We start from the raw sequence: 19407 nt of genomic DNA, 5'->3' as shown, positions 1-19407 counted from the left end.
TACCACGTTGCTATACAGTTGAAAGATAAAGACAAAATCTTAACCCTTTTGCTCTTCCTTGACCAGGAGTACTTTATTAGACTTGGGATTCTGAGTAGTGGCGGAAGTTTCAGACTACATTTATTATTAAAACTTTATCTTGTTTATGATTTCTTGTGTTTGTGTCTAATTTGGGAGAAAATGTCCACATTTACATATTTTCTTGTGTTTGTGTCTAATTTGGGAGAAAATGTGTGCACATTTACATATTTTCCTCAATTTCTGATGCGCTGTAACTTTCCATTGTGACATCTTGACATACTGCCATCACTCAACAAGGAAACAATGCAGTGCTTCATGGATTAGAACAATGTGGCACTTCTCACATTCAGACTGCCTCTGTGGTCTAGTGGTAGAGCGTCCGCCCAGAGAGCGGAAGGTCCGAGGTTCGATCCCCGGCTGCGTCATACCAAAAGACGTTAAAAGATGATACTTGTTGTTACCCTGTCTGGCACTCGGCATAAAGGGGCTAAAACATGGACTGGTCGGCACGGAGTCAATATACTGTGTCTGAATGGGGTATTCATGTTAAACTGCAGCATGGATTCTCAGTGTGCTAGCACTATAAATCGGCATCAGTCCGGATTAGTACGCACTCACGCACGCACGCACGCACGCACGCACGCACGCACGCACGCACGCACGCACACACACACACACACACACACACGTGCATGCACATCGCTATATAAGTGCAATAATCTTGGACGCGACGTTAAACCCCATTTCACCTCACCTCACTACTCACAATATTCACTTTGCTGAAATCAGTAAGATACATAAATGGGAGTTGCAGTCCGTGACTTTATCATCTAGTCTGAAGCCCAAGTCTAGAGAAATTTGGTCTCGTATGCTAATAATATTCCCCAAATGACGCTTAAATCAGCTCAAGAGGATGCCAATAGCCAAGTTTGGGCTAGTACTAGTAGTAGTAGCCTCAAAAGTGTTTGGCACAGACTGGAACTGATTAATTAGTTTGATGAATTGACTTGTAATCCATGATTCTTAGCTGAATTGCTTCGTATCAATAGATTGATTAAAATTATGTCGTTAGAACACTTCCCATACCAAACACAACAGGCTGAGTTGCTTAGTGACATCAAAACATACCAGCAGATAGCCTTAACTATAAGTGTGGCATCAAACTCTATAACATTCATGAGGATGAACTGGGGTTTTGATTGAATTGAAAGTTTGTGTACCAATATAGACAGGCTCCCCGCTTCCCTCCCCAAATATCAAATGGTCGGCACAATTCCTGCCATACTTATTCATGATGTACAGAATTATACACGGCAGTATCAACTATGATAAACTCTTAACAACAATAAACAGTTATGGATTTTAAAACAAATATAAATATGATTGCTATGTGATCATGACCATGTACATGCCGTATTGAACCCAATAATCAGACCAACACTTGCCATCAACATGATCATCTTGAAGCAACTGAAGGAGCACATATGATTGTAATAGTCACAAAGATGATACTGTTGAATATATCATGTGTTTAAAACTTTAAGTTGGTTGGTTGTTGTTTAACGCCGCACTCAGCAATATTTCAGCTATATGACGACAGTCTTTAAATAATCGAGTTTGGACCAGACATCATGAGCATCGATCCACGCAATCAGGATACGATGACATGCATCAACCAAGTCAGCGAGCCTGACCACCCGATCCTGTTAGTCGCCTTTTACGACAAGACGCTTATTACGGTAAGCATGGGTTGCTGAAGACCTATTCTACCCCGGATCTTCACGGGCATCATGCGTTTAAGATGATATAGACCTTGAAAGAATAAGTCTGTGCTTTCGAGATTGAATCTGGTGAAGGAATCAAGCAGGAACACACACAACACCACACCCCTAATGAGAAAACACTTCGTTTACTTCATTTACCAGAAAACAAACATGTCCCCAAACAAAATGCTAGTCATAAGAGGCAACTAATGAGATCGGGTGGTCAGATTCACTGACTTGGACACTTATTACGGCAAGCATGGGTTGCTGAAGACCTATTCTACCCCGGATCTTCACGGGCATCAAGCGTTTAAGATGATATAGACCTTGAAAGAATAAGTCTGTGCTTTCGAGATTGAATCTGGTGAAGGAATCAAGCAGGAACACACACAACACCACACCCCTAATGAGAAAACACTTCGTTTACTTCATTTACCAGAAAACAAACATGTCCCCAAACAAAATGCTAGTCATAAGAGGCAACTAATGAGATCGGGTGGTCAGATTCACTGACTTGGTTGATGCTCATCATCGATGCTCATGATGCCATTCACCTTGTTGTCTGGCCCAGACCCGATTCTTTACAGACTGTCGTCCTATACATGATATAGCCGGAATATTGCTGAGTGCAGCGTTAAACAACAAACAAACAAATGCTAGTCATATAACAGTATTCAGATTTAAGAGGGTTCCTTGGGATTGCTCCTGTAATATTTTAATCTAGGGACCCCTCAATCTATAACATTTAACATGTTATAAGAACCCGTTGACTGTCATTCTAAATTCTAAACATAACATAATAACCATTGTACCATTGCACCATGGACACAACAAATTTCTTGGTACATCACGGCACATTGTTCTTTACTTCTGAAGTTTCAAGAATATTCTTGCATATTAATATCTCAAGTACCTTCATTTATCCTGTTGAACACTACAGGATCTTACATGACTTTGAGAAACTTTACGGTTCCTCTTTTTTCTGAAAAGCTCTCTCAATGCTTTCTTATACCTCCGGTCTGTGAACATATAGATGTAAGGGTTTACCAGAGAATGACTGAAGTAAAACACGGAAAGATAATCCTCGTACACCCACGGCGCGATACAGCTGCACCCAACGTCCACAATGGAAGCAAACCAGTAGGGGGCAAACATGATGATAAAAAACAAAACGACGATCATCACAGTTCCAAAAGCTCGACAACTGGCTCTTGGAAATTTCCTTTTTATAGACCGATTTCCCTCTCTGCGGCTATTGCCTGATGTTTGTGTATTGGGTGTGGAACTGGTAGTCCAGATGGAGGTTCGAGGCAGGCTGGTTGTATTGGTGTCAGTGTTCCGCCGAGACGAGTTACCGCCGAAGAGAACAGACTGGGAGTCGGACTGTTGCACGCTTTCGTGATTGGCAGCGATGCGGCAAATATGTTTCCTGGCCACACACAGAATTTTAAGACTTGTGAAGAGGAGGATACAGAAGGGGATGATGAAAGTTACTATTGCACTGAGGACTGCGTACATGTCTGTCATGACGAAGTTACATGTGTCCAGTCCGTTGTAGATTGTTTCATTTGGGTGTGGGTTCCGAGCAAAGTCTCCAAATACGGACACTGCGGAGAAGGTGATCCAGATGACCCACACTGCGATCATGGATCCAAGTGCGACACATGGTGCTGAGATACTGTGGTAAAGGAAGGGCTTAGTGATGTACAGGTATTTGTCTATAGATACAAGCACTGTGGAATAACTTGCAATTGCACTGAAGGCCAAATCAGCACAGATTGTGATGTTGCAGAAGTCGATACTTAAAGGCCAGATTCCGTAAAGTTCCCATATTGTGTTGATTGGAACGACTGTGAGTGAATTAAACAGATCCACAATAGCAAGATTCAGCACCAGCCAGTAGTAAGTCCTGCTTCTCAGATTGGGTGTCTTTGCTATTGTTACAATTGAAATGGAATTTCCAATAAGCATGAAGATGTTGAGAAGGAACATGACAATCACAAACACAATTTTCCCTGGTGTTAAGTCCAAATCTGTCCCGTCATGTCGGACATTAGTGTTGTCGGACTCCAGGTGGGAGAGATCAAGAAGCATGGCTGTTGTGTTGTTACTGCTGGCATTCTGTACCCACACTGGTGAGGTGGTTGGGGCCGGAGTGGGGTCCGGGACTCTCCAGATCCCAATGTTTTCCCCGCCATGTGATATAGTAGACTCTTCAGACGTAGTTGATGACGACATCCCCACGTAGACTCCGGCTTGCCCGCAGACAGATATATTGAAGCAGTAAACCTGGAACAATTAGCCGGTCTGAAACATAGAAGGAAAATACAAGATTTATTGTTTCCTGATGCTATTTCAGTAGGTAGAGTTGTGTGATTTGTTTCTCTGCTGATCTGAGTCTGTAAACACAGAGCCTGTGTTACTAAGAAGGTCTGGTTCAGAAGTTGAGAAGATTTACAATGTTGAAATGCTGTGATCTGTTTTCAACCTACCAATGATTTGTACTCGGTTTGGTACACATTTTAGGAAGATTTACTGTTTCTGTTGATAGTACAAGCACCTAGGAGTGGTGATTTTATCAGAGGCTAATTTTGACCTATATGACTCCAGATAAGCATTGGTTAAACAGGTTTATTGGCACGCTTATTGGTGTCAATTAACTTGTCCTTGAAACATTAAAATGGTGATACTTTTTTCTTCAAATATTAATGCTAAGTAGTTCATTGAGAACTATATGCCCTTGTACAATAATCATATAAAAAATGATAATATACTGTGATGTTTTAGACAATATTTTGATATATTTTGTTTTCGAGTGAGTGAGTTGAGTTTATTGTTGCTTTTATTAGTTTTAACAGTATTAGTGTCATATCACAGCATGCCAGCTTGATGTAGGAGAAAAGCCCGAAGTGGGGCAGGTCTCAGACGTTTACCACTTTGGTGAAACTCTCACAAGCATGTGTATGGTGCTGACAAACCTAGAAACATAATTGGGCGAACCGTGATTCAAAGTCATGATCATAGCATGGGGGATACAGCTTTTTTTAAAAGGGGGGTGCACAATTAAGATCTATTTATTGTCTTTGGTGGTAATTTATACAGAAATATAGATTTTTTTCGAAATAAAAAAGGGGGGGGGAGGGTGCGCCCCTTCTGTATCCGCCCATGCATAGGTTTCTGGCGTGTGCAATACGCAACTCTGCACAGCAAATTCGAACGCATTAGGTGACCAGGCCACTTGGGCCACATTTTGTTTTTGAACAAAATATTATTTGAAAAATATAAGTGCTTCGATCATGTTGATAACAGGGTGAGATTGTGAAATCTACAAAATATTGGCATTGCTCTTTCAAAATGTTAATGGGAGTTGTAACTAAGAAATATCTCAAAAGCGGTATTTACAAACGATTTGAATAAAATAATAAATGGATATTTGTAATGCACTATAGGCCATCCGTTGATCCATTCTCAAAGTTTAGTACAACTAACATCATTATTATCTCAGTCAGTGGATCAGTGTGCACTTGACTTCCTCTCTCAGCTCCCTAGGGAGGATACAGCTCAAGCTGTCTGTGAGGCACTAAATGTTAACAGTCACATCTCACCCTACCGGGTTCCCATGGGTGAACAGAGGCATATTTCGAAAAATGTCATTTGTCTATTAACTAGTGATTGGACGATACACTGATGCATCGGTGGATCAGATTTTTTACTTCTTGATACAAGTATCAATCACAGTCACACAGTAAAAAATATTGATTCTGACCGTATATGTTTGCTTTAATTTTAATAACTTCCACTAAACACTATTCAGTAGTGCAAATTAATCGTGAAAACATAAATAGTTTCATTTCTTGTGACATACTTGACACTGCCAAATGTAAATCGTCAGTGTGCCAGGTATTTAGCCATCCTGTCAATAAAAAAAGATGGCTTACACACCACAGATAAGAGCACATGCAAGTATTGTGATACATATCGGATCGTGAGTAAGGTATTGTGATACATATCGGATCTCACAGTTGGTGTATCGTCCCAGCCCTACTATTAAAGGAGACACCACATGTGCTATGTGTGCTACAGTGTGGGGCAGGACTGATGCCCAAAAAACTCAGCAGCCAAGATGCGGAAACACGCTCACCCATCCAAAGACGCTCAGCGTCCAACATTACTTGACTTCACCTGATTGGTGACCTTCGTCTGAGCAGAGGACCATGTGCCACCATTTTCTAGATGCATGCTTGTTTGTTCACCACAAAAACTGTGCATACAATAAGTTAAACTGAAAAACAGTTGGTTAAATAACAAACAAGCTGAACTAATACCGCAACTATTCACGTAACATTTTGAGGAACCAAAAAACCTTGAACATGTTGAAATCTTTTATATTTTACTCTTTTGTCCTACGAACCTGGATATATGTTTCAAAGTAAGAAGCCTGATACTGAGAGTTATGATTATATCATATGATTATTGATATTAACCGCATCATTTGTCATTTTTGCTACATTAGGCCTTATGAAGTTTCTGATTTGTGTTTCAGAATCTTTAGATGAAAAGCATCGGAAATGAAAATCCATGATTAACAATGGCAGAGGAAGAATTTGTTGTAAGTTTGAAGTACAATCACATGCATGATGTCTGTCAACATTCCTTAATTATTATATTAGTCGAACTTCTGTACTGCTACTTACGACCCGTGAAGATCCGGGGTAAAATGGGTCTTCAGCAGCCCGTGCTTGCTGTAAAAGGCGTCTATGCTTGTCGAAAGAGGCGACTAACGGGATCGGGTGGTCAGGCTCGCTGACTTAGTTGATGCATGTCATCGTATCACAATTGCATGGATCAGTGGTCATGATGTCAATCACTGGATTGTCTGATCCAGACTTGATTATTTACAGACTGCCCTCATATAGCTGGAATATTGCTGAGTGCTGCATTAACAACAAACAAACAAACAAAACTGCTACTTCCAAACATATGAACTGTAACTTGTCACGGGCAATAGTAGCTAACCCAGCTGTTAGGCAAGACTTAGATAGACATTTATGATATTTTGCCAGGTCATTTAAATGCTATCTGAATATCTAATGTACATTGATGTTTATCAAGTCGTTTTCTAACTTTTCTTACATTTTGATAGTTCTAGTTCTTGGTGCATAATGTCAAGTTACCTTAGTTAAACAATTGTGAAAGGTCCTTCAACTTTTTTGACTCATGATAACACTGTAGGTGACTTGTGCTGTGCTTTCGACATTGAGAATGTTCAGATAGAAATAGTTTATGCTGCTGAGATAAACACGAACCATCTTTTATAAAACTTAAACATGTGATAGACATTAATTCTAACCATAACTGCATTTTATTTTCTCTTGAGCATTTGAACAAATTCCATCTTTGTCTCTCTTTTTTTCCTCCGGTACCCAGACATTTCAAAAACACATTTCCCGTAAAACACTAAAATTTAGTCCTGTTTTAAGCATGTTAAGGCCATTATTCACATGTTTTTTGTTAAGAATGAAATTTGTAATATATATTAAGTGTGTCTCAACTATATGATGTATGTTCTGTTGTGTTTTGTTTTTTTATGCGATAAACTTCGACCTTGATTTGACCTCTGCACTTTTACTGTGTTCTCAAAATGAGCTCTTGGCTTTATAAACATCATCTCTTCAGGAACCACTGGACCACACTTCACATGCTTGTTCCTATCAATGTTCACATCCAAATGTAATCAAGAGGCTCAAATCAGATTTTCAATATGGCCGCCACAACAGCCATATTGAAAGTTCTATTTATGTCAATCATTAAGCCATGTGTAATGCAGTTTGATATTTGTGTAGTTAGTAGGACACAAAAGTTCACTTTTTGTAGATATTTAAATTCTTGGTTTGGCAATTGCGCTTGAACCATGCCTTAAATTCTCTTAAAATGCATTTCCTAGCACTGTAAACATCTTTTCATTGGAAATTAACAGACCGAGGAAGCTGAACTTATTTATGTATGTTTCTTCTTTTTACATGTTTGATGACATATTTTCTTAAAATGTGTAGAATTTAGTGTGAGTGTTTAAGTTATTCAGGAAATATTTGAATATCAATGAAGACAGCAACTTAAGTCAGGCTATATTTGTTAATATTTTTAACTGTTGACTCCACATTCAAATGAGCTACTGTGCCAGGGTACTCATCTTGTTAAGTCATTGCAAGATATCTGCAGACAGTAGTACAGTGATAAAACAAACCCAGGAAACAAATCCATACAAAGAATGGTTTTCTTCTAATAGTACTTGGTTTGACAATGATGTGATGTTTCTTCAGATTTTGTACACAGCACAGAAGACGAAGAAAGCTAAAACCTGGCATGATGGGATGCTGAAAGTCTTTTCTGCAGCTTCCAAGGTAAGAGGTGAGGTGAGGTGATATGGGGTTTAACGACGCGTCCAAGATTATAGTGACGTGCATGCACGTGTCTGTGTGTGGCTGCTTGTACTAGTCCGGACTGATGCCAACTTATAGTGCTAGCACTCTGAGATGCCATGCCGCAGTTTAACATGAATACCTCACTCAGACACAGTGTACAGACTCCGAGCCGACCAGTCCTTGTTTTAGCACTTTAATGTAGAGCGCCAGACAAGGTAACAACAAGTACCATCTTTTAACGTCTTTGGTATGACGCGGCCAGGGAACGTAACCCGGACCTTCCGCTCTCCAGGCGGACGCTCTACCACTAGACCACAGAGGTGGTCTCCAGGGTAAGAGACATCAATGAATCAAGGAGTTTGATATATAACTCGATCTTCCCTAAGGTCGATGTTCAATCCCAAGTATGCAGCCAATGTGAGTAAAATGTCCCTAATGGGAAATAGAAGTTTTCCAATTTAACTCAATGAAGTTATAACTAACGTGAAGTCTTGGTCAACGTGACTTTTTAAAAATAAAGGTATCAGTAAAGAGGACGAGGCTTTAGGGCTTAACTTTTCATTATTGAATTGAATGCAGTGTTAAAATGTATTGTTTTGCTAATATACATTCCAAAATTATGAAAATAAGAACAGTCTGAACGTTAATAAAGTCCCAATTAAAATAAATAAGAATTCTTTTAAATTTGCCTGCCTCAGTTTGGAACCCTAGATAAATCCTTGCCTTTTTTATGTCTTTAATAGTTTTGGGGAGAGGTGGGTGGCAAGATATTTTTGTCACTTGGACAATTTTTTAAATGATCCCAATTTAGTCTGGTATTCTCATTATTTCCATTAACAGTTGCCAGTGTTTTAACTGATGGCGTGGTGCATTCATTGTCTTTCAACCAGCATATAAAAGGGTGAACCTGAAATTTAAGGGGGATGTCTAGCAGTAAACTAGGAATGGTATTGTTAATAACATCAACATATATGTTTTAGCTTTTTCATTATTATGCAATTCCAACTTCAGTACTCAATACATGTATCATCATGTTAATCCCCCGACACACTGGTATGTTTTAGATAAACTTTACTTATCATATCGTGTACCCAGACATTTAGTTTGGACTTTTCCCCAAAGAATCAGATTACTGTTGGCATGGTAACCCCAGAAAATAGCAGGGTGTTTCACTGTTTGGTTAATATAAAGCATGTTTTGATTATTTAAACGTAAGTATTTGCCTCGACCTGATTTCCTAGGATATGTGTATAAACAACACAAACATATGGTAAAAGAACTCATCATTGTTCAGGCATATATTTAGATTTGTTTTTGAAGTTTGAAACTTCAACCTCTTTCCTTACATACTTGATCATGTCAGAAGCCAAAACGTGCATGTGTAGGAACTACAAAAGGCTGGTTGTCAGTCATCGGAACAGGAGAACTTTTATACCAATATTTCAAAGTTTTTCATAAATTTAAAATTATATATTTGCGTTGGACCAAAAAGGACACTTAGCCCACCACATCAATCAACTTGTTGTGCATGGTTTAAATAAGCACCCTCTTTGGCAATTTCTCTTTTTCTTTATAACCAGTGAATACGGTAGTTGGATTTCATGTTCTGAAGTCAACACCTGAAACCTTTAGGGGTCCTTGATTCTAATCAACAGGCTTCTAATTGGAATCATATTTAAATGATGAAACTAGTATTAAACCACAATTTAAAGCAGTTTTTAGAATTGATAATGAAAGCTTGGGAGCAATAGGAAGTAACATATGCTTCCTAGATGTGCGTTTGTGAAGAATTGAAGGATACATGCAACATCATCAGTGCTTCCCTGAGTCTACAACGGAAATGTTTGGAACTGGTAGAAAACAGTCGGCCAGAGTGACAAAAGAATGACAATAAACTGTGATGGACTCAGCCTTTATCTTACCTTTAACAGGATCAGTACAGCTTACCTATGATCATCACTCATTTACATCCATTCTTCCAGGCAGGTTTGGAGGGTGTCAACACTTTGTAATGCCACAGGAAATATTTACAGGCACTTGAAGTATCCCCATTTGGTGATCATGTGCTGTAAATTTGAGGCCTGTTTTCTCTTTTCAGTGTCCCGGGTTACTTGTCTGGGCTGGGGCTGTGTGTTCGAATTGTAAATAAAATGTCACATGATCATTCATAAAATACTGGTGCTCTCCGTATCTCAGTGAAGTGATTTATGATGAGTGCAATCAGTTTGTAGCATGTAGGAGAACCTGAAGAGACCCAATCCTAGTGAAACCTTTATTGCAAAACTTTTTTAAACTCAGTGTACTATATGCAGCACAATGACTTCTAAAGACCCTCTTTCCGCCCGATACAATGTTGTAATGTTTTTTCCTATATTGTTATTGTCATTCAATGATCCAGTGTCTGTTCCCCATTTGCAGTCAATTTCCAGATTTTGATACTTTGAAGTTGTGTTCATCAGTAACTGATAGATTAGCATCAATCATCAAATGTGCAGGGATGAGAATCTTCTGCAGAGATGCTGTCTGATCCAGCCTCAATTATATACAGACTGCCGTCATATAGCTAGGATATTGCGGTGTTAAACACCAAACAAACAAACAAACAAACTTTATTGTATGTTAATCATAGCATATCCAGTGAGTGAGGGAGGGAGGGACCAAGCGAATGAGTTGCTTTTCACAGTAATCCAGAGCTATCAGGACTGGGTAACACCAGAAATAGCCTTCACACATAGTACTTATGTGGGGAATCAAACCCGGGTCTTCTGCATGATGGGCCGACACTTTAACCATGAGGCTAGCCAACCTCCCTAAGTCTAAAAAAGACTCCAATTGCAAATATGAATCTACATTGACTTCAGTTAGGGTGTCTAATGTTTCTGTGGTTAATAAAGTCTTTTTACATTCATTGTCTCATAGCAATGTCAGAAAAAAAAATGTACAATGAAACATCTTAAAAAATCTTGACACAAGGAACAGAAGATACTAACATCGATTAGCATGATTAGTACCAGTAAGATTCCAAATATTTGTATTTGTATTATCTTTTTAGGCAAGGGCTAAATATAGCCATGAGTACACTACATGGATTTACACAGTGTGCACACCAGTGCTTATGTTTATGGAGGAACCAAACAAAATATTATCGACAAGTTTTAATAATAAAAAAAAATAAAAAAATTGAAGGATCTAAGTTTACTTAGTTACTTTTAAAAACTGGCCCTTGATTGTAAGAAATAAAATCCAGAAACCAACTAAAACATTTAAAAAAGTTCAGGTTGTTATTATGGTTATTTCTGAAACTCTTATTTTGAAGTGACAGTCCATATGTATCCTTTACGTAACAATGGTTAAGGGGAAAAGGAGGTTGACAGAATGGGACAGACTACTACTGAATCAATGCTGTTCTTACACATATTTATCACCTCATTATCTAATAAATGTGGTATCCATTTCGCCCATTCATATGCAGTAAAGTGTCCAAAAGTTTTCCATTTAACATGTTCAACAAAGGTTATCAACTTATAGGATTGCAGCACACACTCCCATTCAGTTTATGTTGTTATAGAAGAGTATTTTCAAAATGTCTCCTACAAATATCTGGTAAAACAATCTCTTGAAATATAAGTAGCTACCACCAGTACATACCAAAGCAGTTTTTTAGTTCTTAGTGTGTGTTTGTTTTTTAACTCAATACTGGTATTTATTGTTGAATTAAATCTCTTGTACAAATCTCCTTGTAGTAGTTGGGTACAGAAAGGTTAGTGATTTGTTATAATCCACTTGTGATTAGGACATGGTTTATGTCAGACACAGTCGTGTTTAGTTCAATAGTGTCACTAGGATTTGTTTGTTTGTTTGTTGTTTAACGCCACACTCAGCATTATTCTAGCTGTATGATGTCAGCCTGTAAATAATCGAGTCTGGACAAGACAATCCAGTGATTAATATCATGAGCATCAATCCACGAAATTGGGATCGATGACATGCATCAACCAAGTCAGCGAGCCTGACCACCCGATCCCGTTAGTCGCCTTTTACGACAAGCATAGTCACCTTTTACGGCAAGCATGGGTTGCTGAAGACCACTTCAAACAGACAAGTGGGAGAAAACAAATACTCCTTTCAGAATGTCACAAATCTGGAGGAGACATGCTGACAAGTGATGTATGAGGGCCACAAATTGAGAAATAATATATTTTCATATTGTAATAAATCAATACTTGGAGAAAAAATATATATTTCACAACATATATTTGTCTTTGCGTTTCGCAATATTCCAGTTGCTGTTTGAATGGCATATATGAAACTCATACATGGGGATGTCAGTTAGGCCCCACCTTAACTGAGAGGTCCATCCTATTTTGTCACATTGACAGCTGAGCTGAGCTGAGCTGAGCTGAGCTGAGCTGAGCTGAGCTGAGCTGAGTGATAACAGGACTGGGTAACCATGGAAACACCCGAAATGCTCTTCACACATTGTACTGATGTAGGAAATCGAACCTGGGTCTGCAGCATGATGGGCTGACACTTTAACCATGAGGCTATCCAACTGGCCTAAGTCTAACGAACTAAGAAGTGTATGAAAGTCTCGAGTTGCAATAGGGGCGGTCGGGTAGCCTAGTGGTTCAAGTGTTCGCTCCTTACGCCGAAGACCTGGGTTCGATTCCCAACATGGGTACAATGTGTGAAGCCCATTTCTGGTGTCCCCTGCTGTGATATTGCTGGAATATTGCTAAAAGCAGCGTAAAACCCATATTCACTCACTCCAGTTGCAATAGATACGTTGATAAAATAAGCCATCCCAAAGGGTATCTGATGTGTCTTTGGGTAATAAAGTCTTCCTACATTCTGTACTTCATTGTTTCATGGCAACTTTAATAAAACAATTCTAGATGCTCAGGTTTTCTATAATAAAAAATATTGTCACTAACGATGATTAGCAAAATGTTTGATAAACCAAAATGTCAAGTTCAACATTACCATGTCAATAATGGTGCCATGACAATGTCTGATTATTACGACAAGCTAAATTTGATATTTATGACGTAAGAGGAGATTGTGAAATATGGAACCAGTTCAATCCAGTTGACAATCCTCTTCAATTGCGAACTAGGTCAGGAGAAATTGACAAGTTTATGATGGTCTTTGCCTCTGTAACAAACTATGAAGTCGTATGTACCTGCTGCCTCACCTCCCCGAGTCTACTGAGTGGTATTAAACACAACTCCTAACCTCTTTAACATTGGTATATGATGTACAACATCACAACATGAGGGGCAAGTCAACAAAGCTCATGTCCTTGATGTGATCGCTCATGAGTTGTACAACATGGAGGGACGTAGTCAGCAAATTTAATGTTTTAGGGTCGTGAACAGGAAGTCTTATTCATTTTTGGCTGTTGTTATTTAAACTTAAATTAAAGGGAGTTATTTTGTCTTTTTTTCGGAACCAATATTTCAAAATTATGATAGGGATAAGGGTTTATGTGTGTAAGTTAAGTTATGGCAAGGCAAGTGGGTCACAAATGAAGCCCTGTTAGGATATTTCAGTGCATATGAATACTTATTAGGATAAGTGTCATAGTTTTCTTTCTATAGTCATGGTTTGTTTTTTTAAATCAGGTCATGGAGAGTAGTTGGATGGGGGACTATGGCTCCTGAGAGTTTCTAGGGCTTCGGTCTTGCCCCACACTGAAGTATGTGTATGTCATGTGGTGTCATCTTAGGCAAGTGACTGTTCAAAATATGCTTCCGTTCACCCAGCAGTGAATGGGTACCAAGTAGGACGAGATGGTAATGGGACTGTAAACCTACTAGTGCCTCACAGGCAGATTGGGTTGTATATTCCCCAGGGAGCTGAGAAAGAAAGTAAAGTGGACACATCTACTGACCAGTTATGATGGTGTTAATACTTTGTGCATGCTTCAATAAATGGACTGTAGCGCTTTACAAAAATTCATTTGTTAATAATATAATAAAGTTCTTTAAATAAGTGAGGTTGTGTGGATACATTGCCCAGTTAACCAATCAGATCTCTTCCAGAGGTGATGAGGGCCTCCACTTGTCCAGTTAACCAATCAGATCTCTTCCAGAGGTGACGTCTGCCTACACATGTTCAGTCAGCCAATCAGATCCCTTCCAGGAGAGCCTGTATTGCTAACCTTTGAGAAATGTTTCCTTCCCCAGAACAAGCAGATAAACACGTGTCATCAGAACATGTGATCCTAAGGTGGCCTTTTGTCAAGTGCAGTATCATCATATATGGTACTAAATATAGGTAGTGGTAAATCATGTATATTTGTTCGGTGACAAAAGGCAACAAACCTAAGAGGCACTCCTATGTTCCTGACCTCAAGCCACGTAGTTCGTCAGCTACTGTCACTGACAAACACTTTGAATGACTTATGATTCATTGTAAAAACTATTGGGACTCTGGATTTCGGTCCTTGTCATTCTTCTATTTTTACTATTCTGCTATGACAGTGCACTTTTGCTTATGGAGTTCAATAACCATACCGCTGTGGAAACAGCTCACCTGAACACTTCCTGGAAGCTGGAAGTAAGTCACCCTCAGAGTTAGCTTCCCTTGATCTTTCTGTTACTTCTGTTAACTCTCAAACTAATGAATATTTTATCATGAAACTGGACATGTGCAATGACCCACATGCTCAACTATTACCTTTTTTATAATTTTCAATTATTTTAAAAAAAACCTTCTTGTGTTTTCATGGAACAGTATGGAAATTCTGAAGAGTATTTCTTGAAAGCATAAAGCTACTAATTGTTCATTATGGGTACATCTACTTGCACAATACAATCTTTCATCCAAACAGCTGTTAAAAGTTCAGTACTCTTATATGCCTTTAAGAGATGACATGGCATCAACTGAAAGGCTTCTTCATTAATGCTTTAATCCGAATCTTTACAAGGGTTTACAAATACATATTTGTAATAGTAACAACTTTAACTAATGTATAAGAAAATAAGGAAGGGGGATCTGTTTTTGTGAGTAAAAACTCATTCTAGTTATATATGTACACTTAGTGTAAAATTCAGACTGCTAACCCACTTTCTTGGGGTGTCAGTTTCATAGTCTTGAATCACCTATTGCTTCCTCAAGACAGGTGGTTACAGATTTAGATGCTGATGTCTGGAAAACCCTATCTAGAGACATTTCGCAGTCCTGTTGGGTTTCCTCAAGGCCGCTCAGGATGTTACCAGATGTGGTCTACTTCAACTTTGTTTGGCTAATCTTTAAATAACACAGACGTTACATTGTTTTGTATGGTAGCGACAGCTCATTGCATTTCCACTTGTTTCTTTTATGATATTAAAATGGGTCTTGTTTGCGGTCTGTTAACGACGAAACGTTTTCGATCTCAGAAAGCATTGATACAGTTTGTGACTGATTTTCTACTTTCCCTTAGTGCATCGAATTGCTTCTGATGTGGCAGACATCAAAACTTATGTTCCTTATCTCACGAAAGGAGCATGATTCTGGAAATTTCTGCTTTCATCAAGGGTTTCCAACAGGAAGGCCATTGTTGGAAGTTCTACTCCACAAAATGGGATCTGAGTGTGAGGAACTGGTGAAGTCTAGTTGGTTGTAATGTTGACAGTGGCAAAGGCTGCTCGGCTGGTCAGATGGACTCGCTTCACATCACACAAGTCACCTTTGCACGCAAAACTGCCCAGCTGCATTCAGATCTAATGTGTGATTTTGTTCTAAAACCAGCTGCCAGGTCAGCTTGGCATTCAGTTTTACGGTTTCCTCTTTAGCCACAATCCAGGGATCTATCACTGAGACCAAAGTGATCAAAGGATTCCTGACAGCGAAATCCTGTACTGATGCAGCACCTCCTCGACCCACAACCTCCACAATGTCATCATTTCCAGTTGGCTGTTCAGGGGTTTGTTCCACAAAGCGATCGTAGTGCTAAGGTGATCGTAACTCCCATACTTTAACACAGACTTATGACTGTCGTAGCGCTACGATCGCTTTGTGGAATGGGGCCCTGGTTTCTGCATGCATTTGAAGAAAAAGGATTCAACTGGATAAAGATGCTAACTTTTCCTATGATGGAAGATGAATTCTGTTACATTGACTGGCCTAGGCACATTCAGAAACACTTGCCTCACGATGTACGCTCTCCCTATGTCACCTCGTGTCTATCGTATGGCCAGGGAGTTGTCGATACAGACTAATGAAACACCCTGCAACATGAAATGTCTTGTCATGCGTTCGGATCTGGTCTCCCGGAGTAGTGTGTGACTGTGTCCAACCCCACCACTGGGCTGTGGGATAATTGCATCCTGTCCTGCTATGACAGGGGTAAGGCCCACCATGCTTCCCCTAATGCTGCATGATTTAAGCAAGGGAAAGTTTGGGGCAGCTAACTTCGTGGGTGACATAATTCCTGGGTGCTTTCACACGAACTGCTTTCACTCTGGTATGGATATCAAAGATAAGCAAATCATAGCGGGTAGTATATAATATGTGGAATACTCAGATTCCTGTGGCAGGAATCCTATGGCAGGACCAGATTCCTATGATTCCTATGGCAAGGACAGTGTCCTCATATTTAAGACAAGGTAACCAAATGAAAGATCAAAAAATGATTATCTCACCTGCATCTCACATATGAAACTTTTAAGTATGTAAAATTTAGTTTGTTATTCTAACACCTAAAATATGTCAACAGAAAACTTTTGTTGAATTTTTTGCATTGTTATTTAGTCTTATTATCCTCTCAGTCCTCCATTTAGACTCTAATGTGTGCTTGTCGAAAGAGGTGACTAACAGGACTGGGTGGTCAGACTCACCGACTTGGTTGATGCATGTAATCGTATCGGAATTGCGTGGATCGATGTGCATGATTTCAATCACTGGATTTTCTGGTCCAGACCCCCATTATGTAGCTGGAATATTGCTGAGTATGGTGTTAAACAACAAACAAACCAAAGCATGTTGTTACATATTGCTGGTCTCCTAAACTAGTTAACTTGACCTTGAGAGCTGAGATCAAGAACTGACAGTGAAGACACTTACGTTGAAACATTCATCATTATTAGAATAATTTAGATGTGTTGACCGACTTGTCAGTACAGGAGTGAGTGAGTATGGTTTTACACTGCTTTTAGCAATATTCCAGCAATATCACAGGACACCAGAAATGGGCTTCACACATTGTACCCATGTTGGGAATCGAACCCGGGTCCTCGGCGTGACGAGCCAACGCTTTAACCACTAGGCTACCCAACCGCCCTGTCAGTACAGGATTACATTTTATTAAAAAAATGATGTTGATTTAGAAACTTGATAGTTGGTCCAAGATTTTGCAAAGTTGTTTCTATTTTTATCATTGGTAATGAGCACCATAAAAGTGCCTATCCATCTCCCAACAGGCAGTGTTGTATGATGACAAGAAGACTCGCCTGGACACATTGTTTGTGAAGGCAGCAGACGTGCTCCAAGGGGAACAAATTGAGAGTGACCGATACCTCATCCTCATTGAGGAGAAGAGATCCCGGACCTCTTCCTCCCATGTCCCGTCAGCATCCTCCTCGTCATGTGTGGGTCGACCTCTCAGTGGCAGCAGGGTCCCGACTGCACCAAGAGGGGGACTCAGAAGGGGGAATAGAAAGGTATGTGATGGATGGATGGATGGATGGATGAATGAATGAATGAATGAATGAATGAATGAATGAATGAATGAATGAATGAATGATGTTTTATGCTGTATCAGTAGTATCACAGCAACTGAATCTTGACCCAACAAACGTGGGTGATTGCATACTACACTCCTTTTGGGTATGATGACACACAGCAATGCATGTCACACATTGTAGCTATCTGATCCCCATTTTAAACAACCATAGGGAAATAGGCATAAAGTACTAGGAACCTATTCATCCTCAAAATCAACAACATGCCAATTACATGGCAACGCACCAGTGGACAGTTTTCATCTTGAATAAGAAGTGTTTCATGATACATGAACGAAGCCTGTCCTTGTAATTGACTGTTTACTGTGAATATTGCACTTACCGTATTCACCGAAGTAAGCGCCCAGCTCTAATAAGCGCCCACAGTGATATTTGCTAATATATTGGCTAGTGAACAATCCCAATTAGCACCCCTTCCGATTTATCAATGTACACAAGACTTATTTATTCGTGTATAATACGCACACATGTGTTATATGCACTCTTAATAATGGGCAATTAAATTCTGGAAAAATATATCTGTTGTGTAAAATAAGCACAGATTTTTTTGGGGTATCATTTCAGGCTGTCAGCATAATCTACGAAATTTCAATGCTGTTTTTTTTTTCCACCAAATATTTATTCTAATAAGAGCCCCCTATGTCTAATTTTGAGAGCGCCCTGGGCGCTTAATACGTCAAATGCGGTATGTGATTTCACTATGAAAAATGCACATCATGTTCTTGATTATACCATTTGTGCTAGTCAGGCAAGTTACTCGATTGTAGACTGATCAGAAACATGTTTCTTTCAGGGATTTGTACCACCTAGAATTTGTAAGCAAATAGAGGATGATCCAGCATCTGCTGACTTGTCCTGCCTCAGTGCCAAGCAGGGTAGCACCACCAGACTCAGTCCCCTCCAGGGGATGACCAGCTACAGGGCCAGCATCACGAATCTCTACTCCAGGAACACTCCGGGTCAAGATCAGGCACCTGCAGGTGTCCCTCAAGCAGGCTCTCTAGACAGGACAGCAGCATTTCCCAAAGAAAGGGCCCTTCAAACTGGAATGGACCAACTTGGCAGCTTCAGGAACAGAGGTAGAACAGATCAGAGAGGCCCTGGGCTTCCTACAGCTACAGCTGCAGAGAGTCAGGGGACTGGTCGTGAAGACTCTGACATCTCCCCTCAACTCTCCAGTTTCATGTCCATGCTGCATGGCAGGGGTGGCAGCAGAGAGAGAAGTCCTTCACAGCAAGACCGCAAGAGATTAAAATGTAATCCCTGGAGAACATTTGGCTCCAGATCAAATTCAGATTCTCAAGGAAGCCAGACTAGTGACGAAAATTCTCAAGAACAATACAAACCTCGAACTTTTACAACAGATTATTCAGCCTTCAAAGCTGAGAATAATGAATGTAAAGGAACTGAAATGGTTCAAACTGATGGTGATCCAAACTATCTGGGTTTAGAGACTAGCAGCTACACTGATGA

General features: G+C 39.7%; 1 protein-coding gene and 1 long non-coding RNA gene across 2 annotated transcripts; one reads left to right on the top strand and one right to left on the bottom strand.

Moving 5' to 3' along the window:
• Positions 1 to 2699: 2699 nt before the first annotated feature.
• Positions 2700 to 4022, bottom strand: LOC139467557 (alpha-1A adrenergic receptor-like). The gene has a single exon (XM_071249091.1). It carries the CDS (start codon positions 4020 to 4022, stop codon positions 2700 to 2702), a length of 1323 nt encoding a protein of 440 aa, XP_071105192.1.
• Positions 4023 to 6321: 2299 nt separating this feature from the next.
• LOC139468490 (uncharacterized) lies at positions 6322 to 17693 on the top strand. Its single transcript, XR_011653689.1, has 3 exons — positions 6322 to 6393; positions 8105 to 8185; positions 17614 to 17693. It is a non-coding gene; the product is annotated as an uncharacterized lncRNA (long non-coding RNA).
• Positions 17694 to 19407: the final 1714 nt, after the last annotated feature.

Source organism: Haliotis cracherodii, unplaced genomic scaffold (assembly GCF_022045235.1).
Source record: "Haliotis cracherodii isolate W230 unplaced genomic scaffold, xgHalCrac1.p SCAF_2, whole genome shotgun sequence".
Lineage (NCBI taxonomy): Eukaryota > Metazoa > Mollusca > Gastropoda > Lepetellida > Haliotidae > Haliotis > Haliotis cracherodii.
This window is presented reverse-complemented; position numbering and strand designations above follow the sequence as displayed.

What these genes read in the sequence shown, in the direction of transcription:
- LOC139467557 (XM_071249091.1), bottom strand. Translation starts at nt 4,022, where the DNA reads ATGTCGTCATCAACTACGTCTGAAGAGTCTACTATATCACATGGCGGG.